Here is a 21,192-nt window from a genome sequence, read left to right on the forward strand (position 1 = left end):
CGTCACAGTTCAAAACCCACAGGAACCTATCCTTTGCTGCGAGATCAAAGCAAACTGTACTCGGCGACCTAGGGTTTTAAGTAAGATGTAAACAGTTCGGATTCAGATCCGATTGGATGTGGTCAATACCATATTAGAGTAATTGGATGTTGGCTAAACGGATTCGAATTCACATTCAGGTTCAGATAGTAAAAAACTCATAGCATAGCGGATGTGCTTATTGACAAAAGATTCGGATATTTATCAGATTCGGTAACAAAAAAATCAAAACCATATCCGCATCGAATTTTAATCAGATATGATTTTGGCTTACCAATGCAACTATACAGAATCGAATCTGGTAGGATACTGGATAAAATCCAATTCGTTGACATCCATAAACTTGGTAAGTGCGGTGGTTTTTCTCTAACTATCCAACAAGTCATAATAATGCAAATATATACCTCTAGAACTAGGACATGAGGACACGATTTTCTTTTATTCAATTGACTAAAATAACATTTTAATAGTTTAACATATACCAAAAAATATTGATTACTAACAATGTTAATAAATTTTAAAACTATTAGAAATTATATAAAATAAATGTTTAAACTTCAAACAGGTCATAACATGTCCACGCGACTCTAGACACGGGACAAATGTTCCTGTGATAGAGACCCAAGTGATTAAAACAGGAATATCGTCATTTGAACACATCAGCAAAACAGAAAGAGAACATGATTTTGTTTGAATTTATAACCCGAGGAAACCGCACCCAGCACTAAGACTTTATCGTGTTGACTCAGCCAGGCATACATATGGTCATGCCGGCAGCATAAAACTCCGTGGCTAGGACCCCTGCTCCAAGGGCCTATGTTAAAAATTGGCAAGCGCCGAAGGGACCCATGAGAATCGGACCTTGACAGACCATCTAGCAGCAAAGGCCCCACCCCACAATGCCCCCCCCCCCCCTCCTGGGGCGAGAGAACATGATTAGAAAACAAATTCATTGATATAATGGTGATATAAGGGAAATCTATTCCGTCTTACAGACGCTCTCTTCCATCGGTGTGAAGCCCTTTATGGAGTATATGCAAAACGCAATGCACACCACCACTAACTCATTTATGCCTAGTCGATCGCTCTCGCTCCCGCGGGCGGTCATAGCCTCGACCATACTCCTGCCTCCGAGCCTCCTCCCACTCGTGCTCATCCGCCTTGTATCGGGACGACGACGACGAACCCCTCCTCTTGAAGTGTGAATCCTCTTCGTCACCATAATCATAATCGTGGCTAGATCTCCGGCTGCTCTGCTTCCCCCGATCGTCGTGGTGAGATCGAGCACCGCCGAGTGCGGTAGCATCTTGTTCCTTCAAACCGTTCACCTGCTCATGCCCCTTTTGCTTCTTGCTGGTATCTGCGGAATCCGGGAAGCTAATGCGCGAGAAGACACTGCCCTTCTGCTTCCGGTCAGCCAATTTCGTGTCAGAGATCGGATACTCATCATGTTCGGGTTTACGCTTCACGGCTGCTCTCGGTGACAGGCGAGCCGAGTCCACATCACGACTCGGCGGAGGACTGATTGTTCTTTCGGATCGGTCAAAACTCGCAGCCTGAGACATCAGTCTCTGCAATCAAGCGCAAATCACACTATTAGTGATCCATTCTTTTCTAACAGTAAATGCACAATGAAAACATACATTTTTTCCTAAAATATTTCAGGACCCACCATTATATATATATATAGAGAGAGATCAAAAAAGGACTGTAAACATAGACCGAGCACCACGACCAACTTTATTTTTTCCCCTTATCTCTATTGCTTACGTCATCAGAAAAAAAAGAAATTGATAAATACTCCTGGAACCACGTGAAGCTAGTCAAATCGATAAAAATTTGACGTGAAAACACGAGGAAGTACATTTTGATTGGAGGCCGACTCCGCGGATTCGCGCAGTACATTTTGACTCCCAAATCCCAAACAGGAAATAAATCACGATACACAAGTTTTGGTTAACACAAAATATACGCCCGCCTTTGTAAAACAGAGGAACTTCTCCACGTTATGTTCCGGGTAACTCTCTAGGAAAGGGAAAATTTCGTGATAAATTCAAATATTGGAAGATGGAAAAGAAAACATTTTCACAATTAAAAATATTTTTAAATATAGCGAATTTTCAAGACTTTATTAGTCTTAAAATATTGCGAAAAGATTTGTTACCGCGCTTGCACAACAGAAATTTCGTTCCGTGAAACCGGCTCCAAGAACCGTAAATGTCGAGCACTATAACTTTAAAACAAGCCTACGACCCTGGGAGGCGTGCAAAAATGCAGAGCACCCATAGAACGGGACATGTCACGCAGACCCCTCGTTTTCGAGGAGGTACAAGGACCACCTCTCTCTCTCTCTCTCTCTATATATATATATATATATATATATATATATATGAAAACACATCTGATGAGGACCACAGCATAATAAATAAAGAGGTTTTTTTTGGATAATCCACGGAAAAAAACTGCCCACCACACATTGACTGGCCTCCGGCTGGTAAAATCCTTGAATCCCCCCCACCCAGACCACCAGGAAGCACCCAGCTTCGACTTTGCAACAAGAGATGCCATCCACCTCATCCGGATGAATTCAGGCACTGAAATACATGTGCTGCAAATCAAATGAAAATATCATGCATGGCCTGAAAGGTTCTATACGACCGGACCACAGCCGACGCATCCATTTGATTTGCACTACATCATCGTAGATAAACCCAGGCTGAGGAAGGCTAGCCTTTTGTGACTTCATCAAACATGAAGCACCTTAATGTGCCATGAGCACAAGAATCAAATCGTAAAGCCAGAGGTGGCGAGCCTTCAACAGCACCGGAGAAAATTTCAGACAGCAGCAACTTAGCCTTTTGCAACAAAGAGCAATTAAATCCAATGGCAGCCAAGTCAGCAAATGCATGTAAATATTAGCTCCATCAAGCATGATGATTCACGACATGGATACCATCTCTTTCAGCAAGGCTCTGTTTGGGAGCTGAATTTGAGAGGGAGATTCACTGAATCCCCTACCCCACAGCTTGTTTGGTAAACCCGGATTTGGGAGATGGGGAGCGGAAATGACTTCTCATCCCAATTTCAACTAGATCATAAAAAATGATGTAGTTGACATTTCCATTATCATAACAATTTTCCTCTCCAGTCCCATCAGCCCTCTTATCTATGATCCAACACCTGCTCCCCAAACAGAGCAACGGCAAAATAATAGTTGGCTCTGAGCTCGTAGAAATCTTCAAGACTACACTCATTAAACATATTCATACTGGGCCTACATTAGTAAGCTCCATAAGCCTCATGGTTGATACACAGGTACCTTGTCTGAATAACCACGGATCGGCTATGGGGCTGCACCACCCCACATCAACTCAGTTCCTCAGATCAGAGATCCAAGGCTTCCAATCGCCCCCCATAGGATTCCTAATTTTCTCCTGCCTATTGGGTTTGTTCACATAAAACTCCTGCAAAACCATAGGTTTGTAGGACCTGTAACCGTAGTAGCTATCACGGTGTGGAGGTAGCCTACTTACATAACATGAAGGTAGAACATATTGTTACGTTGGTCATGAATGAGTTCGTGCAGATGGGCTAGCTAAATGCAAGATCAGCGTACATTAGACGCAACATTGTGCAGCGATGTTGCCAGTGGCACCGCATTAAGCTGCTGCATGTTAGTTCTTAGCACGCGCATTCATGCTTAGCAGCAATGTTTAACAAAGTACCTGGATTGACAACCACCTAAACACCTGAACCTTACATCCGCACTAAACAGATTCATCATGTCTACCAAATCGCACCAACACAGTTTAATGTACACGTATACTAGTCGTATGCACATAACAGTGCGTTGATACTTCAACACAGAAAACATAGAATTATAACCAGATAAGTGTATGCAGGTGTGGATGCGTGCACACAAGCAAGAAGGAGCACACACACACACATATACCAGAGCACTTGTACCTGCACATGCATACAGGGAAAGAACAAATTTGGGAAAAATAATCAGAAACTGTTAGATTTAGTTTTTGAGGTTCCTGCACAGAGAAAGAAGACAAAAGAAAGGTTTGGGCTGAGCCCTCACGATTCTCAATATTGGAAAATCGTGCCTTATTGTGACTATTTATATTCACTTAATACTAAAATACATATTTAATAAAACACCTTTATTAACACAAAATACAAAAAGACTAATAAAGGATAGTTTAGGAACACAATATATAACAAAATCTGTCACACGGACTCGGCTAGGCGGTCAACGCCCCCGCATCGACACGCCCCGACACGGGTGCAGCTTCAGACACGGGGCGGACTCGGTCAATAAGTGTCAGACTCGGTCAACGCATCTGGGCCGAGTCCGTCCACTTTATAGACTCGGTCAACTTTTGAAAATGAATCTATAAAGGTCCATATTTGAAATTCACTTTGGACTTGAGTCGGGTCTGGATCCAAACCCAACTCGGATAAAAAATGCTATCGGTGTCGGGGCCGCTGAACCCTAAAGAGGGGCGTACGACAGGGGAAGGGGCGTACGACAAACCCATCCCTACCGATCTTTTCCTCTTCCCCAACAGTCTGGTAGTCCTCAATCCCTTCAGTCTCGCCGACGATCCAGACCCCGACCACCGTAGCCGCAGGCGACGCCAGCCACCCTCTACCCCAGCCACCGGTCATCTCAGTCTCAGGTATGCCCTCCTTCCTCTTCCGTTCTTCCTCCTCTTCGTCCGGCATGGGGCTCCCCCAGTCTTGTTCGTGTTTTCCGATAGGGGGCTCTGCCCCCTACCTCATTCTTGATTTTCGGCAGGTGGCGGAGACCCCTGCCATAGTTTATTTTTCGGCAATGGGCTCCCCTGCCTCGTTCGTGTTTTCCGACAGGGGGCGGAGGCGCCTACCATAGTTTATTTTCGACAGAGGATCCCCTGCCTCAAATCTATTTTCCAGCAGGGAGCTGCCCCCTGCGTCGGATATGTGTTCCAGTAGGGGGCTCCGCCCCCTGCCTCAGTTTATTTTTCGACAGGGGCTCCCCTGCCTCAGATCTGTGTTTGCTTTCCCTTTGCCGCAACGGAATCGTGTCCCTACTTGGTGTTAACAGCTCAACTGCAAGGTTCCTTGTGCATCTTGCCAAAGGGCTTGCACATGTTTGTTTGCACGGCTGTTGCCCTTTTGGGTCTTTGTATTTGCTTTCCCTTTGCCACAGCGGAATCGTGTCCCTACTCGGTGTTAACAGCTCAACTGCAAGGTTCCTTGTGCATCTTGCCAGAGGGCTTGGACATGCAGTTTGGCAGGCCACACTGCAACATGCGCTTGCGTGCGCTTCTTGATGCGCGCATAGCAGCGGCACAGAGCAACGGTTGTGGCACGTGTTGCTCACTGCAACCACAAACAGTTTTTTGACAGGAGGCACCTCTATTATTTTATGTCAGGCATACAATTAGAGGGGTGGAGCTCCTGTTACTATTTTTTAAAGTGTTTATTAACTTTATTTACGTATTTTCTTTTCAGTTTTCACTTTTCAGATATAATTGTGAGTTCTAGTGGCAGTGTCAATACATTTGGTTCAAGTTCTAACCCTGAATTAGAAGTTTCTCAACCACTTTGGAGGCTTGTGACAAAAGGAATAAAAGCTAGTGGTAGTGGTGGGAATGTGCAGTTTAATTGTAATCTATGTAAGACTGTCTTCACGGGTTCTTATACGCATGTGAAAGCACATCTTTTGCATATTCGTGGTCAAGAAATTAAGGTATGTTCTGGGGTTGACAAAGACTTGTTAAAGCAATTAAAGAAAGAACAAGAGAAAGTTGAAAAGAAGAAAATTGCAGAGATGAGAAGCGATTCGATTAATCTGTCTTTTCCTATTGCTAGTGATGTACAAGAAGAGCTTTTGAAGAAAAGAAAGATGAAAAACAATAAAACAATACAAGAGTCATTCAAAAACATGGCAAGAGCAGAAATTGATAAAAAGATTGGTCGATTCTTTTACTCAAGCTCAATTCCTTTTAATGTAGCTAGAAGTCAATACTGAAAATATATAATTACATCTTTGGCTAATTGTAATTTGAGTGGTTATGTGCCTCTTAGTTCAAAAAAACTAAGAACAATCGTTCTTGCAGAAGAAAAAAATAGAATTGAAGACTTATTAGAGACCAAAAAAATTGCATGAAAACGACATGGAGTGTCTTGTTTCTGATGGGTGGACTGATATACAATCCTTATTTTTACCAAAATAAGGATTCAGTTTGGAGTATTCACCTGCGTCACCTGTGACATGGAAATGGTATCCAACAAAAGCTGACAACTCCTGAATCAACATACCAAACACCCTATCGTTTTGCTTGAAACTAAGTATGAAAATGGTAGCCAACAAAAGCTCCTTGTTTGGGCCAATTTTTCTCTTGTTTTACCCTTGATCCTTAGGTAAATATTTGCCTTTAGCTTCAGGATTGTACCTCGGATCATCTTTGAACTAACACTTTGCTTTTACATGTCCTTTCTTCTTGTAAATGTAGCATGTAAGAATGTTATTAAGCACATCTGCCTCCTAGAGAGATGTTGAGAGTAAGAAGAATTCCTCGACCTCTCTGATTGTAACCTCTACCTCTACCACGTCGTCGACTTGAAAAGGATCCCGTAAACAACACATCATGGGAATTTGCTCAAGTCTTTTGTGTATCTGACATCCCTTTCAACGACATCTCATAATTGAAGAGTTTGGCCTTCATGTCATTAAAAGTACAAACGGTCACAATATACTGTAAAGTAGTGGACAACACATGAAATTCAGGTCTCAAGCCACATAGATCTTGCTGGATTTTGTCCTTCTCTAAAGCTTGACATGAAATTAACGCTAGTTGATCTGTAATGGACTTGATGTTGTTGAAATATTTCATAATAGACATGGATGTCTCCTTCAATATCTGAAATTCTCTTTTCAAATAAATGATCTTGGCCTCTGAAATCTGTGAGTAGGTTTGTCGTAATGTATTTCATAACATTACTGCAATGTAATCATCTGGAATTGCCACCAATACCTTCTGAGATATGGTCGAAGTGATGTAGGCCACTAAGGCTTGATCTTTCTTCGTTACAAAATCTAGATTTCTAACGGTCCTCATTGCAGTTGCAGCCCCTTTATTATCTTTATCTTTCTGCATAAGAAACTCATATGGAGCAACAACTGATCCATCGAGGTGAACAACGAGATCCTGACACTTAATAAAAGGAATAATTGATCTTTTCCAGGTAAGGTAGTTAAGTTATTCAATTTTTTAGAAATTAATTAGCCAAAAAAGTTAGCAGAGATGGATCCTAAGGAGGAACTTAATCCATGGCCGGTGAATAAAGAATTAATGCAAAACAACCCAAGGCAGCAAATAATTAAAGAAGAAAATAAGATAATCAGTAACCAAGATGCCAAAAATTAACAACAATAATTGGCACCAATAACAATCATGTCCTTTTTTTTCTAAAAAGGAAGGTGAACATTAAATCAAATATGCCGCTGCAAATAGAATATCTTAATGAAATCACACACCAAGGTCAACTTGGAATCCTTTTTTTTGTTGAATGGTCCAAAACAGGAATCCTTGGCTTTAAGTGACGTCAATCTGTTTTTTAAATCTAATATATTTTTTAGACTGATAAATCTGGTTCAGCCAGAAAAATGTGACACAAAACACAAACAAGCCAAACTTTATAAAAGAGATTTCAAATCCAAGATCTTAGAAAGAAAAAGAGTCAAGAAATACGCAGATCTGATTTGAAGGGGAAGAAACAAAAAGAAAACAAAGATAAAGAGAGATTAGAGAATCAAGAAATACGCAAATATGATTTAAGAATCAAGAACCAAGAGAAGAGACAGATTTGAGAGAAAAAAAAAGAAAAGAGAGGAAGAGAGAAGAAAACAAAAAACTCAATTGTTACCTAGAGAAAAGAAGATTGAATCTTGAAGGTCACCAAGATTTTCTAGCTCCACTCCGGATAATGACTTTGATACCATATTAAATTTAGGTTTTCTAAAGTTCCTAAAGAGAGAAAGAAGACAAGAGAAAGCTGAAATCTCACGATTCCCAATATGGGAAAATCATGCTTCATTGTGACTATTTATATTCACTTTACACTAAAATACATCTTTACTAAAACACCCTTATTAACACAAAATACAAAAAGACTAATAAAGGATAGATTAAGAACACAATATATAATAAAATACAATAGCAAACTAGGAGACATGAACAGTAACGTCATGAACAGTAACATCATGAACACTGACGTGAGTGATATGGATCCAACCATCTCAAACCTCAGGCTCTAATAGAAACTACCTGGGATAAAATATCTCAGCCAAGGACTACCAAAATCCGGAGGACATATTTAAATAGAAATGACCCCAAGATTGTAAGGTTCTCTTGTATCCGAGGCCCTCTCTTGTCCTTGACCAAATATAACGGTAGGCTGATAATTTAACCCAAAGCAGAGATGGTAGCGAAACTTCCATTGAAAGTTTAACAGATACAGAATGAAAATACATACAGGTTTCTTTTTCATCGATGGATGTGCATCAGCATAGGTGTTTACTTCTCTAATGCCGCGGTCTCTGTCTTTGGAGCTCTCCCTGCACATCAAAGACTATGATTATTCAACTGAAACCAACCATGAGAGAGAAGCAATCAAAAGCTACCATGCTATGGACTTATGATAGTGTTTCATTACATTAAGATGATTAAAGAACCAGTCCCACAAATTTTCATAATTATCGACCTTAAATCCATGGACATTAACCATAATTATTTGCTAAAAATAATTATGATCGAGTATCCTGATAAATCATACCCACGGCTTTTCAGTTTTCAACTCCAAGATTACAGTAGCTTTCAGCTTTCAACAAGCAACAAACACAAAAAAATGACAAATTACAGGCATAAATCCCTCAGCCTGTCTGTTAATGAATAAAGGCTGAGAACTAACAGCATCTCTAATAGCAAAGTCACCCAAGTTGACAACAAATGTTCCCCATGTTATTCACCAAATAAAGCAGCCCAACAAGCTTCTGCGCATTCCGGACCATAGGTCATGTAAGAAGGCTACAATCTCCACAACCTTTTTCCACTCTAAAAACCAAGTTTTGCAAAATGATGCAGGAATAATGACTTAACTGCCCAGAAATGCAGCTCATCAGCTACAAATAACCAGTCCAAAGATATTTAACTATAGAGACTAGTTAAAAATAACTGAGAACTTGAAAATTTTCATACTATCAAAAGCTAAAGCACTGATAAATCAAGGCCAGAGCAGATATAACAGATGGATTGAATGACATGACGTTATTAGTAAGTGAAGTCGCTTAATAACATAATATTGATGCATAAGGCCTTACGTATATGAACAAGAGATGATTAGCTTTTCAAGATTACCTCTCACTTCGCTGTTCAGACTCCCGTCGTCGTCTAAGATCAGCTTTTCGAGCTTCAAACTCTTCTCTGGTCATTAATGGACGTGTGGGGTTCACACCAACACCATACTCTGGAAACTCCCTAAGGCTTTAAGAAAATACAAACCACTCTTATTTGTTAACCCCAGCCATACCATGTATTAACCATAATAACAATAAAGTAAAACAATTGGTCAAGTTATTAAACATCCAAGCAGGGTTACCTCTGGGGAGGAACAACTGGCAACATATAACCAGAAGCAGCAAGTGGATCCTGAGGTAACATTCCAAAAGATACATCATAAGGGGATGGAGCATAACCCATATATGGCATAGCAGCTCCATAAGCTGGCATATATCCATCCAAACCAAACTGCATCCCAGGCCAATATGCACCATAGGCAGCAGGACCAACAGGCATGACAGAGTTCTCAGCACCAAAATCTTGAGAAAGTCTCCATTGCATGTCCATTGCTGCAATAAGAAAAGAAGGTACAATCATACCTCAAGCCATACAGCAGTGTTTGGTTAATCAGGTTTGCATATTAAAATATAGAAATATAAACACGAGAACTTACGATTGGAAGGCGGTCTGAGTCTCTTTTTCTTCTTCCTTTTTCCTGTACCATGAAATTCACAAATTAAACATATTCACAAGCACATACTTCACCAGCCCATGATCCAAAATCATAACATTCAAACTAAAACACAGAACAACCATAACAAATGTGTAGGGCACAACATCCACGAGAATCCAAACGTTCAAATGCACAAATGAATCAGACAGTTCTACAGAAGCTGAAATTAAAAAGAATAGGATGAGCAGAAAATGTCAAACTCCATACTATGGATTATAGAACTCCATTAGGACCATGGGTGAGTAATTAAATATGTTAATACAAGCAGAAAAATTAGATGATAAAAATTTCTAGGTTTATTTCTTCTGGTAATACTCATGACACAGATTTATATAGGAGCAGTCATCCTGCTTCATAAGATGTGCACCTGAATCGCCAAGAGGGAGCTTCTGTTGGACTTCCTCCTCTGCCTGTGGAGTACTCTCCTGAGAAACTGGATCCTTCATGCTCATAGACTCATGTGGGACCTCCATTTGATTCACATTTTTCACTGCTTTACTTTTCTCAACCGACTGCTGAGGAGCACTAATAACCGGTGCTGTCTCAAGGCCCTCGACCACATCCTCCTTCAAAACTTGAGAACTTTCTTTAGGGACGGTCTGCATGTTCTCTTCCTTTGCAGTAGCGGAAAGAGTGGGAGATGGTGGCATTGGTTGAGGGCAGCGAGCAGATTCCATATCTATAATGCAAATGAAACTCACTTAGACTTGCCATCTAGTGAAAGAATAATATGCTCACAATCATAGTGCTGATCTATAGTTGTGTTTGCATAATCAGAAAAAATAAATGCAAAAAGCAGTAAACTATTACTTTCAGCATCATCAACAACAACAATATCAATAATAATTTACAGACCTTGAACCTGAAACATGTTTTCAGCATTTTCTGCACTGCTAGTCGTTTTTGTTTCTAAGATGCGATTGATCGTCTCCCTAAGCCTTTTATTAGGCAGTAGATCATCTGCAAGTACATTGGTTGCTCCACAAACACATTTTGAATGCGAGATTATATATTCCCTGATACCTGAAGAAGATGAATAATATTATTAAGAAGCTAAGACTTGGCAGCTATCAAGGAAATCAAATTGGCCCATCACTACAAAAACCAGCAAACCCTTGAGCTTGGAAAACAAAGCCGAATAAGGAAAGGCACATTTATCTTACACATTCCAACCAAACATTGTAAAATCTTACAGAAAATAATTGTATGTAACAATTTTCCAGCAGATAAATGCCAACAGCCATCTAAATTAACTGTAAAAAAGTTTAACACAAAAGTAAGGTCCCTTCACAATGCAAAATGGTTCATAGAGCAAAAATCAATTAATAGACAAAAAAAATCTAATATAACTCTGCTGATCTACTTCTAATAGAAATTTTTTCAAAGTTCATCATTAATAGCATAGACACAAATATCAGTCTCGGGCGGCTATATCTCGGCAAGGCAGTTCCTCATGATAATATAGGTTTAGTTCATAAATCTCGAGAAATACTCTATGCGTAAAAAAATATAAAAAATGGTAGAAATAAGTCAAAATAACAGCATGTTTAGATAATATATATGTATAATAAAAGAAATAAGTAAAAAAATATAAAAGAAAGAAGAAAAATGTAGTTAAGATATAAAAAAGAAAAGGAGTAAGAGTAAAAGGTAAGTCATAATATCGCTATATTATCGTGATAATATCGCAATAATATCATGACCATAGTGACAAACTTTTTTTCCGCAAAATCTCGTTTGTCAAAAACTCTTGAGAAATTGATTTTTTTTCATAAATCTCACATTTTTTGGAAAAATCTCGACAATAAAAAAATAAAAAAATAAAATATAAAAAATATTTCTTATAAGAAAATACCACAACAACAATAACAACAACAACTACGCCTTCATCCCAAAACAATTGGGGTCGGCAATATGAACAAAAAAAGAAAATCATTCTGGGACTTCCACATGAATCCTTCTTCTCCAATCATTTCTATCCAATGCCATGTCCTCGGTGAGGTTCAAAGCATTCATATCCTTTCCTATCATCTCCATCCAAGTCTTCTTAGGCCTACCCCGACCTCTTTTAAATAATATATTTTCCCATTTCTCCATCCTTCTAACTGGAGCATCATTAGGCCTTTGCCGAATATGTCCAAACCACCATAAACGATTCTCTCTCATCTTATTTTCAATGGATGCAACGCCTACCTTCTTACGTATCTCCTGGTTTCGAATCTTATCTTTTATTGTATTTCCACACATCCATCTAAGCATACGCATCTCAGCTACACTCATTTTTTTAATATGATGTCTCTTGGCAGCCCAACATTCACTACCATATAGTAAAGCGGGCCTAATTGTCGTCCTATAAAACTTTTCCTTCAACCGCAATGGCATTCTACGATCGCACAACACTCCAGTTGCACTTTTCTATTTCATCCACCCAACCTTTATCCTATGATTTACATCTCCATCAATTTCTCCCTACTTTTGAATGATAGATCCCAAATATTTGAAACAGTCATCCACCGGTATTTCTTGCTCACCAAGCTTCACTATACTCCTATCACTATTTTGTTGCTTACTAAACCGTCATTCAATATATTCTGTCTTACTCAACTTAAAACCTCTTGCTTCCAAAGTTTGTCTCCATAATTCTAACTTAGCATTAACCCCAGCTCTAGACTCATCAATCAAAACAATATCATCAGCAAACAATATACACCACGACACATTCTCTTGAATTGATCTCGTAAGTTCATCTATCACTATAGCAAAAAGGAAAGGGCTTAATGCATATCCTTGATGTAACCCAACCGTTATAGGAAAATTGTTTGTCACCCCTCCACAAGTGCGGACATTGGTTACTACTCCTTCGTACATATCTTTAATTATACTAATGTACTTGAGAGAAACACCTTTCTTCATCATTGTCCACCAAAGAACGTCCTTAGGTACTCTATCGTATGCCTTCTCCAAATCAATAAAAACCATATGCAAATCTTTGTTTCTCTCTCTATATCTCTCAATAAGCTGTCTAAGAAGATGTATAGCTTTCATAGTTGATCTTTCAAGCATAAAACCAAATTGATTCTCCGATATCATGACAACCTTCCTCAACCTATACTCAATCACCCTCTCCTAAAGTTTCATAGTATGACTCATGGGCTTTATACCGCGATAGTTTGTGCAATCTTGTATATCACCCTTATTCTTATATAGAGGCACCAAAGTACTCTTCCTCCACTCATTAGGCATCTTATTTGTCCGCCAAATCTTGTTAAAAAGATTTGTCAACCATTCTAAACCTTTCTCACCCAAGCATTTCCAAGCCTCGATAGGTATACCATCTGAGCCAACTGCCCTTCTTGATTTCATTTTCTTCAAAGCCTCTGCAATTTCTTTCTTTTGAATCTTACGCATTAAGTCACAATTCATCTCATGAAAAGGAATGGAGAAGTCTCCAAGATCCTGAGCATGACTTCTATTAAATAGCTTATTAAAATAATCTTTCCATCTCTCCTTAATCTCCTCATCTTTGACTAAAACCCTTTGTGTTTCATCTTTGATACATCTAACCATACCCAGATCCTTCGATCTCCTATCTTTCATCTTTGCAAGCCTATAAATATCCTTCTCGCCCTCTTTGGTATCCAACTTGTCATAAACCTCCTTATATACCTTATCCCTCGCGTTTCGAACTATTTTTTTGCTTCCTTCTTTGCTATCATATACTTCTCCAAATTCTCATTATCATGACTCTTACTTAGATTTCTATAACACTCTCTTTTAACCTTAATAGCTAATTTGACATCCTCGTTCCATCAAGATGTATCCTTACCTAGCGGTGCACCGCCTTTAGACTCACCCAATACCTCCTTAGCCACCTTTCTCATGCCACCCGCTATCTTATTCCACATTGATTCTGAATCCTTCTCGAGACACCAATCAACTTCCTTAATAAAAAATATTTAAAAATAAAAATACATGGTTTTTTTCACGATAAATAGTCGTTTAAAACGTAAATATCGTGTTTAAATTGCGGTATTTATGTTTCTTTCATAAATCTTGCGATATTTTGAAAATCTCACGAGAAATTGCCGTTTTAAACTTTCAGGCAATTTCTTGCAATATTATCGCAAGATTTTCATAAATCTTGCAATATTTGTTACAGTGATTATGACATATATAAATTTCTGATGTTTTCAAAATAATGTGATATTTTGCCTTTAATATAGTTTTATGATTTTACATCTATATTATAGCTATATTTTCAAAATATCGCTTATATTTGTGATTATGATTAATAGCAATGGAAGACAATAAACAAACATGTTTGACAGACACGAAATCCTATATCCACAATACAGTTACACAGTACAAGTGGCATTTGAATTGTGCACAATAAGTTTGAAGCTCAAACTAACGAAATGGATAAAGTGCAAAAGAATACATTTGTCACAGAAGCTCTCATAGCAGCACTTGCTTGTGAAAACAGCATCTTTCAGAACTTCTTTGCACAATGGACACCGTAATTCAGCAGGCAGCTCACCAACAGAACGGGTAGAAGGAAAGCCCTCAATTTCTTTTTCAAAGGCAGCCCTGGTCAAAAAGATAAAATTCACATAAATTGTAACAACCACTCTTAAATTGACAAACTAAAATTGACGGAGTTATGCTTACTCGTTTGGCTTGAGGACAGCAACGGCACCACTTGGCAAAGCATAGGAGCCATCTGGGGTTGCCATCAACATTGATTTAGGGATACCAGTTGGCGGTTTCACCTTCTTAATGTCATAATTTGGATCACCATTTGTGGGGCAATGTTGAATAAAATGTCCTACAGGATGGAAAGAATATGATTAAGTAGCGATCCCCCTACCCTCATTGTCAAGATTGGAAGGATCCAAGCCCTCATGACAAGGAAAAGAACCAGCATGAAAATCACCAATGAACGTTACCAGGAACTTTGCACCTGTGACATACATAGCCTGGAGGAGGTGTTTTTGATTCCATCCCACCCCGACCTTCAATTAAAAGAATATGGTTTTCAGATCAAAACATACAACAATAACATCACTATTGTTAAACGCTTGCTGCCACACAAATATAGAGCACTTATGGGAAGAATCATATATATGAATTTTTCTCAGCATCTATCAGAGCAAAATATCTATTGTGACGGTAAGATTAAGAAAAAAAAGGATAGACAACAAAAAGCTGGTTTTAGTTTCAAACTCTGGTTCAAACAGAAGGAGCATTTGGAACATGAAATAACATCATCCAAATCTAGTCAAACAATTTTCAGTGACAACTTGAAGAAGGGTAATATGAGTTGTATCATAGGTAAACATATTGAATGTGGAAATTTTTGAGTGAAAAAAGAAAAAGCAAAATGAGAATCATAAAGTAGTTTAAATAGGAACCAAATGCTCTCCAAAGTATTTTGACACACTAAAAAACGTCTTGAACTAGATAGACCATTTTGTCAATCACGCATTCCTACACAAAATGGTAAAAATAAACCATACATGAGTAAAAGAATGACGTAATGTGGAAATGAAGTTGGTAAAGTACTGCTAACTTTATAACGCTTGAATTGAAATATCAACCTTCAGAACTTGAGAAGATACAAATTCAGAGCCTAACAGTTGAGACATTTTTTCTTGTTAATACTGACAACCTAGCTCCTTGGCAGAGGACATGGAGAAATGATTGAAAACCCAACTACAAAAGAAGCTTAACAATTATAAAAAGCAGCTGCTGTATGCAAGTGCATCAAATATTTGCATATATAACACTTCATAAATCAAAAGGTCAATACATTTTGTATGAGCATTATCAAGATATGCACATTATCAAAGTACTTCCTAGACAACTAATGCAGAGTGTAACAGGGGGGAGTAATTGGTACATTTCCTATTGAAACAAGATAGACAGAAAGACAGCCGGATTCACATAATTTCTTAGAAAAATGTTTCCAGCCTACACATTGTTATTTTCCACACAAAAAAAATCACCTAAAAACAGAGAATCATATAGGCTGGTAACATAAATCACTCAAGTGAAAGGCCTTCCAGAACAAATTATTGATGACTAAGAATGACAAGAGAAAACTTCAACCAATTCCAAGGCACCGACCAAGCACTATGTCAAAGACAATAACCAGACATTCATGGAGTAAAAAGCGAAAGGAACTTACCAAATCCACGGCCAGGCATCATTCTCCCTCCAAAGCCCCGTCTGAAACCTCTTCCTGAACTCGATGCCTCCTGCAATTGCCTATCAAAGAAGAGGAAGAGAAACGAAAAAGACGATGACTACATCCAAACACTTGAAGAAAAAATGCTGGTCTACTTAAGCAATTAACATAGCAAATAGACATAAGAAAAATACCAAAAGTAGAAACTATCATGGTTCTATAAGTACATAAACAAATTACCGCTGCCAATCTAAGTCAGCCATATCAATATGAGCCTTGATCTTGCCATCTTCCTCAATCTTGCTAGGGATAGACTCCAGCACTAGAGGGGTCTGAACTTGAGGGGCTTGTGGGATAGCATATAAATCATTTCCGAATTCATCCCACTCAGATTCTTCAGGCTGCAAAATCCATCAAAACAGATTATCAATAACATGAGCAACCATTTAAAAGCATCCAACCTGAATGATGCACAACATTAATCTAGTAGCAGTGGAAGGCAAGAAGTGATCATCTATGAACTAAAAAATGGAATCAAAGGGCAGGATTTCAGGCAACCTGCATATACATAATTCAAGAGGCCAAAGCTTACAAAATTAGTCTGTGAAGGGCCAGGAAGCTGAAAACTGCTCTTGGATTGTTGAGCCTTATCTGTGTGGCTGTCTGTCTCCTTTGACCTGCACATATAAGACAGACAGCTGACCTCAGGATTCTCAATATAACTCGAAGGTTCAAAGAATTCTTAACCTCAGACGGTGGAAACAAAAAGATAAATATCAGCAAAAGTCTTAGAACTTAAGAGTTCCTGATCCAGCCCAAACACAAACAGGCAATTCAATTCATACAAAGGGGCGGGGAAGGACAACCCCAGAACAAAAGAAAAAGATTATACTCAAATGTCTGCACATCCTTTCAGGAAAAAGGGTCTGCAAAAATAGAACATAAGATTGGAAAACAGAGCATGAGATAGCAGTAGTACTCTTCTCTTTCAGTTACAATTCGCATGCGAGGTCTTCCAGGAACTCGGCGCACCAGAACAGATGTGTTCTTTGGCAGCAACATTGCTTCATCGAGATACTCTGAAATTCAACAGGCGACAATGTCTAAAAAAAACTGCAAAAAATAGATATATCCATGTGGCCAGAATGGAGCAATTCCCCATCAATACAGATGGATCATATTCTTTTTGGATACTCAGCAAAGAAGGTGGGAAATTGGATTAAAGTTTCATTTGCCCATACCAGATGCTAAAACTTTGATTTTGATTCTTGAATTTATTTCAGTAACTATGATTTTGCTTCTCACCTATTGACAGCTATGTGTTCATAATGAATTCCTTGTATTAAATATTAACACAAAAAACAGTAATGATTTTGGGGGAGAACATAAAAGCATACCACTTACAGTTCTCAGAGTATATAAAATAAAAATTGGGTCAATTTTGAAAATTCCAGTTTGGAGATAATGTAGGAGTTCTCATTCCCAAGTGAATACAAGAAATTAATCATGTACGGCAAATGAACTACCATGTTCTCACAGAACTAATAATCGCATACATGGGATTCAACCTGAGACTCTGGCCATGCCTGCATGATCAGGTACAACCCAGAGTTCCCTAGTAACTCATTGTAGGAATTGGGACTGACTGACCATGCAATGAACTCAAATCAGGCAATCCAACCATGTCCACATGGACTTGCAGAGTCATCCGGGAAACAAAGATGTTGTAATCAGTATTGCCTAAAGCCAAAACTCGAGCATTTTGCTGGACACTAAGTTCCAAAGTGTATATCAACTCAAAACAACCTCCTCCACCAAACCCAACAGCTAGGCTCGACCCCCTCATCTCTTTCAGCTTCACAGATCTCTCCTATCCCCCACCCCTCCTTCTCAAGAACCCCAAAACCATTCAAATTATCCAACCATTGGTGGTCTTACAAGATTTCAAAAAATTCACAATGCTAAGAATGAACATAATACCCCTGATAACAACCAAATAAGAAGACCCTACAACACTCACTCTTCCCAATATGACCACAGAAAGATCAAACTGCAACAGGTGACAAAAAGAATCCATCACTTTGCAACTGGGCCATTTATATGTATAACCATATAATGATCAAAGCCACATCCAATACGCACTAAATAATGAGCAGCAATTCAAATTGAATTTAAATTGCAAAAGCAAAGAAACCAACCTTCCTCAGTGTTGGGATTTGACACCACGAGGTCAAAATCCGTACCCCTGCCCAAATGCTTGGATTCAAATATTTTTTCTTTCAAGTTCCCGATGGATACGAAATGGCCGTCAATGGGTATAGAGTCATAGTCCTTTGCACTCTTAAACTTAAAATATATAGCCATTATCTCTTTTTCTCTTTCGTTTTATCTTTCTTCTCTTCCTTTTTCTTTGCCTTTTTTCTTTCTCAAATAAGAATAACAATAATAAAGCGTATAGAACAATTGCCCTAAAAAGAGCAGAAACTAAAAACAAAAAAAATAGCCTGATATTAAGCTAAACAAATTATAGATACAACTTATCATATCCTTTTCCTCAAACCCGATGAACAACAAACAGATGCAAGACACTGCTTCGATGCCTCCAAAATCTACCAGAGCGGACAGAAAAGGTAACTTCTGTGCCCAACCTTCCAGAAAAGACCTCAATTCGGATGCATCAAAGAATAGAAATCCAATCAGAGATTACCAAACAGCCTGATGAGATCCCTCTGAAGCATATGCAAAGAATTTGCATCAAAGAAATGGATGAATAAGAGATTTGGATCTCGACGTAGACGTCCAACGCCGAAGAAGCAGCCTCTTCAATCCGATCTTCAAAATTCCAAGTTCAAAAAAGCAACTGCTTGGATCGCCAAATTGTATCTGAACGAGAGAAACAGGACGCAATGATCTCTGATTTAAAAATCGGAGTTTTTTACATCCAAATACCAAGATACGCCTCCAGAGCCACCAAGTCTCTGCAAAACTCCACGGGATCGCCGATCAAGAACAAAAATCCACCACTCGCAGAATTCCAAGCACAACCCAGCTCAAAGAAGATCAATAAAGAAAAACTAGCGTTTCCACCACTGCATAAAGGTGAAAAAACAAGGAGAACGACGCTAGACTCCAAAGGTACTGATGATCGATGGGACTCTCCTCTAAAGACCAAAACACGCCTCCGCAACAGCCAAATAGCTGCAAAACTCCACACAATCGCCAATCAAAATAAAAAAACAGAAATCCAAGAAGAAGGAGAATTAGGGAACCGATTGCCCAGGCAATCGATCGACCGGAGGAAAATTGCCAAATCAAGTCGATCTGCACACGAAAAAGAAAACAAAGGAGGAAAAGGCAGATGGATCTAGGGTTTTTTCGATGGCTCGATAGAAGAAGGCGCACTGAGAGACGAAAAGTAGCGATTCGCTCAAGCGAGAGAGGAATTTATCCACGAAGAAGGGATGAAGAGCTCGAGAACGCAGAAAGAGAAATTAGGGTTTTATCTCGGATCGAATTTCTTGAGGAAGAAGAAGACGATGGGGGAAGTATTAGGGTTTTCTTGGCTCAGGGGAGTGACGCGTTAAAAGGGTAAGAGGAAAGGCAAAGGGAAAGATGCCGATCTTCAGAAGCGTTGCGCAAAGCGGGTCCGCTATTTATAGGCTACCACGTTTTCCTCCATCTCGCGGTTTTTTTTTTCTCTACGGAAACGGAACAAGCCAATCAAGATTTACTGAAAACCGCATTTCTGCAATTACCACAGTTACCAGGAGCTTCTTAAAATCTCGAATGATCGCTTGAGAAGCGAAACCGTCCACTTATCCAGAAAAACAAGATAATGTGGGAAATTAAATTATGGAGCAAGATGCATTTCCCCCTGGTATCCTGTTTATCAGGATACGTCGGTGTATCCAGGCACTCATGGTCACGGTGTTTGGTTGGTTGCACACAAATGTGATTTGGATTCTCATGCAAATTTGATAAATGAATTTCATTTGCGCAGCTAACCAAACATGTAACTTGGAATCTCACTCAAATGTAAAACAAAATGTGATTCGAAATCAGGTAATTTCATGTAGAATAAGTAATTGAAAGCCTGATAAACTTTCCTTAAGTCTTTAGTTGTGCTTTTTACCCATGTTTGAGAGACCTTATAGAACCCATAAACTTGATTACAAGTCCTAGTGCCTTGTTTTGGTTCGATATAGTTCAGTTCAACATGGTTATCTATGCATAAATTTGACCACCAAAAAAATCATTCTCTAGGATTGTAGTTTTTGATCCCATCATATGGTGACCCGTTAATTTGTTGAAAATCAGTAACTCCATACCTTTCAACAGGCAAATCAGGATTCGGGTTGGATATAGAGGCTATGCAAAAAGAAATGAGTGCTCCTTTGCAAAATAACACTTGGACTCTTGAGCCTCCCTCGCTGACTCAACATGTCATTGGTGGTAAGTAGCTGTATAAAAATTATAAAAGAGAGTTGATGGATCTTTAGAATTATATAAAGCAAGGTTAGTGGGAAAAAAATAGACTACTTTGAGACATTAGTCTAGTCGTAAAGTTAACAATTATTAGAAAAAAATTATCTATTGTTGTCAATTATCAATGGGATTTTAGACAACTGGACATGAATAATGCTTTTTTTAATGGAGATTTAAATGAAGTGATTTACATGTGTCAACCTCCTGGATTTCAAGATCTGTATGTTTGTTATCTTCAGAAAGCTCTATATGGCTTAAAACAAGCTCTTCAAGCTTAGTACCAAAGGCTCATTAATGCATTACTCTATATGGGATTTATATGCTCTAGTACACACTTTTTTTTATTCTTCAGCAACACAATCTTATTATTTTCGTTCTGGTATATGTTGATGATATTCTTATTACTGCTAGTT

At 38.8% G+C, this 21,192-nt stretch overlaps 1 protein-coding gene across 2 annotated transcripts; it reads right to left on the reverse strand.

The window, feature by feature from the left end:
- Positions 1-975: 975 nt before the first annotated feature.
- LOC149830668 (E3 ubiquitin ligase PQT3-like) lies at positions 976-19,918 on the reverse strand. Of its 2 annotated transcripts, XM_090016672.1 has the most exons (15): positions 18,493-19,918; positions 17,274-17,373; positions 16,887-16,971; positions 16,535-16,695; positions 16,295-16,374; positions 15,054-15,119; positions 14,776-14,932; positions 14,546-14,694; positions 10,963-11,130; positions 10,475-10,786; positions 10,048-10,089; positions 9,694-9,943; positions 9,453-9,578; positions 8,572-8,653; positions 976-1,610 (listed from the first exon to the last, which is right to left on the reverse strand). In XM_090016672.1, the coding sequence occupies exons 1-15, from the start codon at positions 18,656-18,658 to the stop codon at positions 1,104-1,106; spliced, it is 2,451 nt and encodes an 816-aa protein (XP_089872798.1). In that variant the 5' UTR covers positions 18,659-19,918; the 3' UTR covers positions 976-1,103. The 2 variants fall into 2 exon arrangements, with proteins under 2 accessions (XP_089872798.1, XP_089872799.1); XM_090016673.1 differs by lacking the exon at positions 15,054-15,119 and having other exon boundaries at positions 18,493-18,799.
- Between the last annotated feature and the right edge of the window lie 1,274 nt (positions 19,919-21,192).

The sequence above is a fragment of the Nuphar pumila genome, chromosome 8 (genome assembly GCF_984573655.1).
Source record: "Nuphar pumila chromosome 8, dmNupPumi1.hap1.1, whole genome shotgun sequence".
In the NCBI taxonomy this organism is placed as follows: domain Eukaryota; kingdom Viridiplantae; phylum Streptophyta; class Magnoliopsida; order Nymphaeales; family Nymphaeaceae; genus Nuphar; species Nuphar pumila.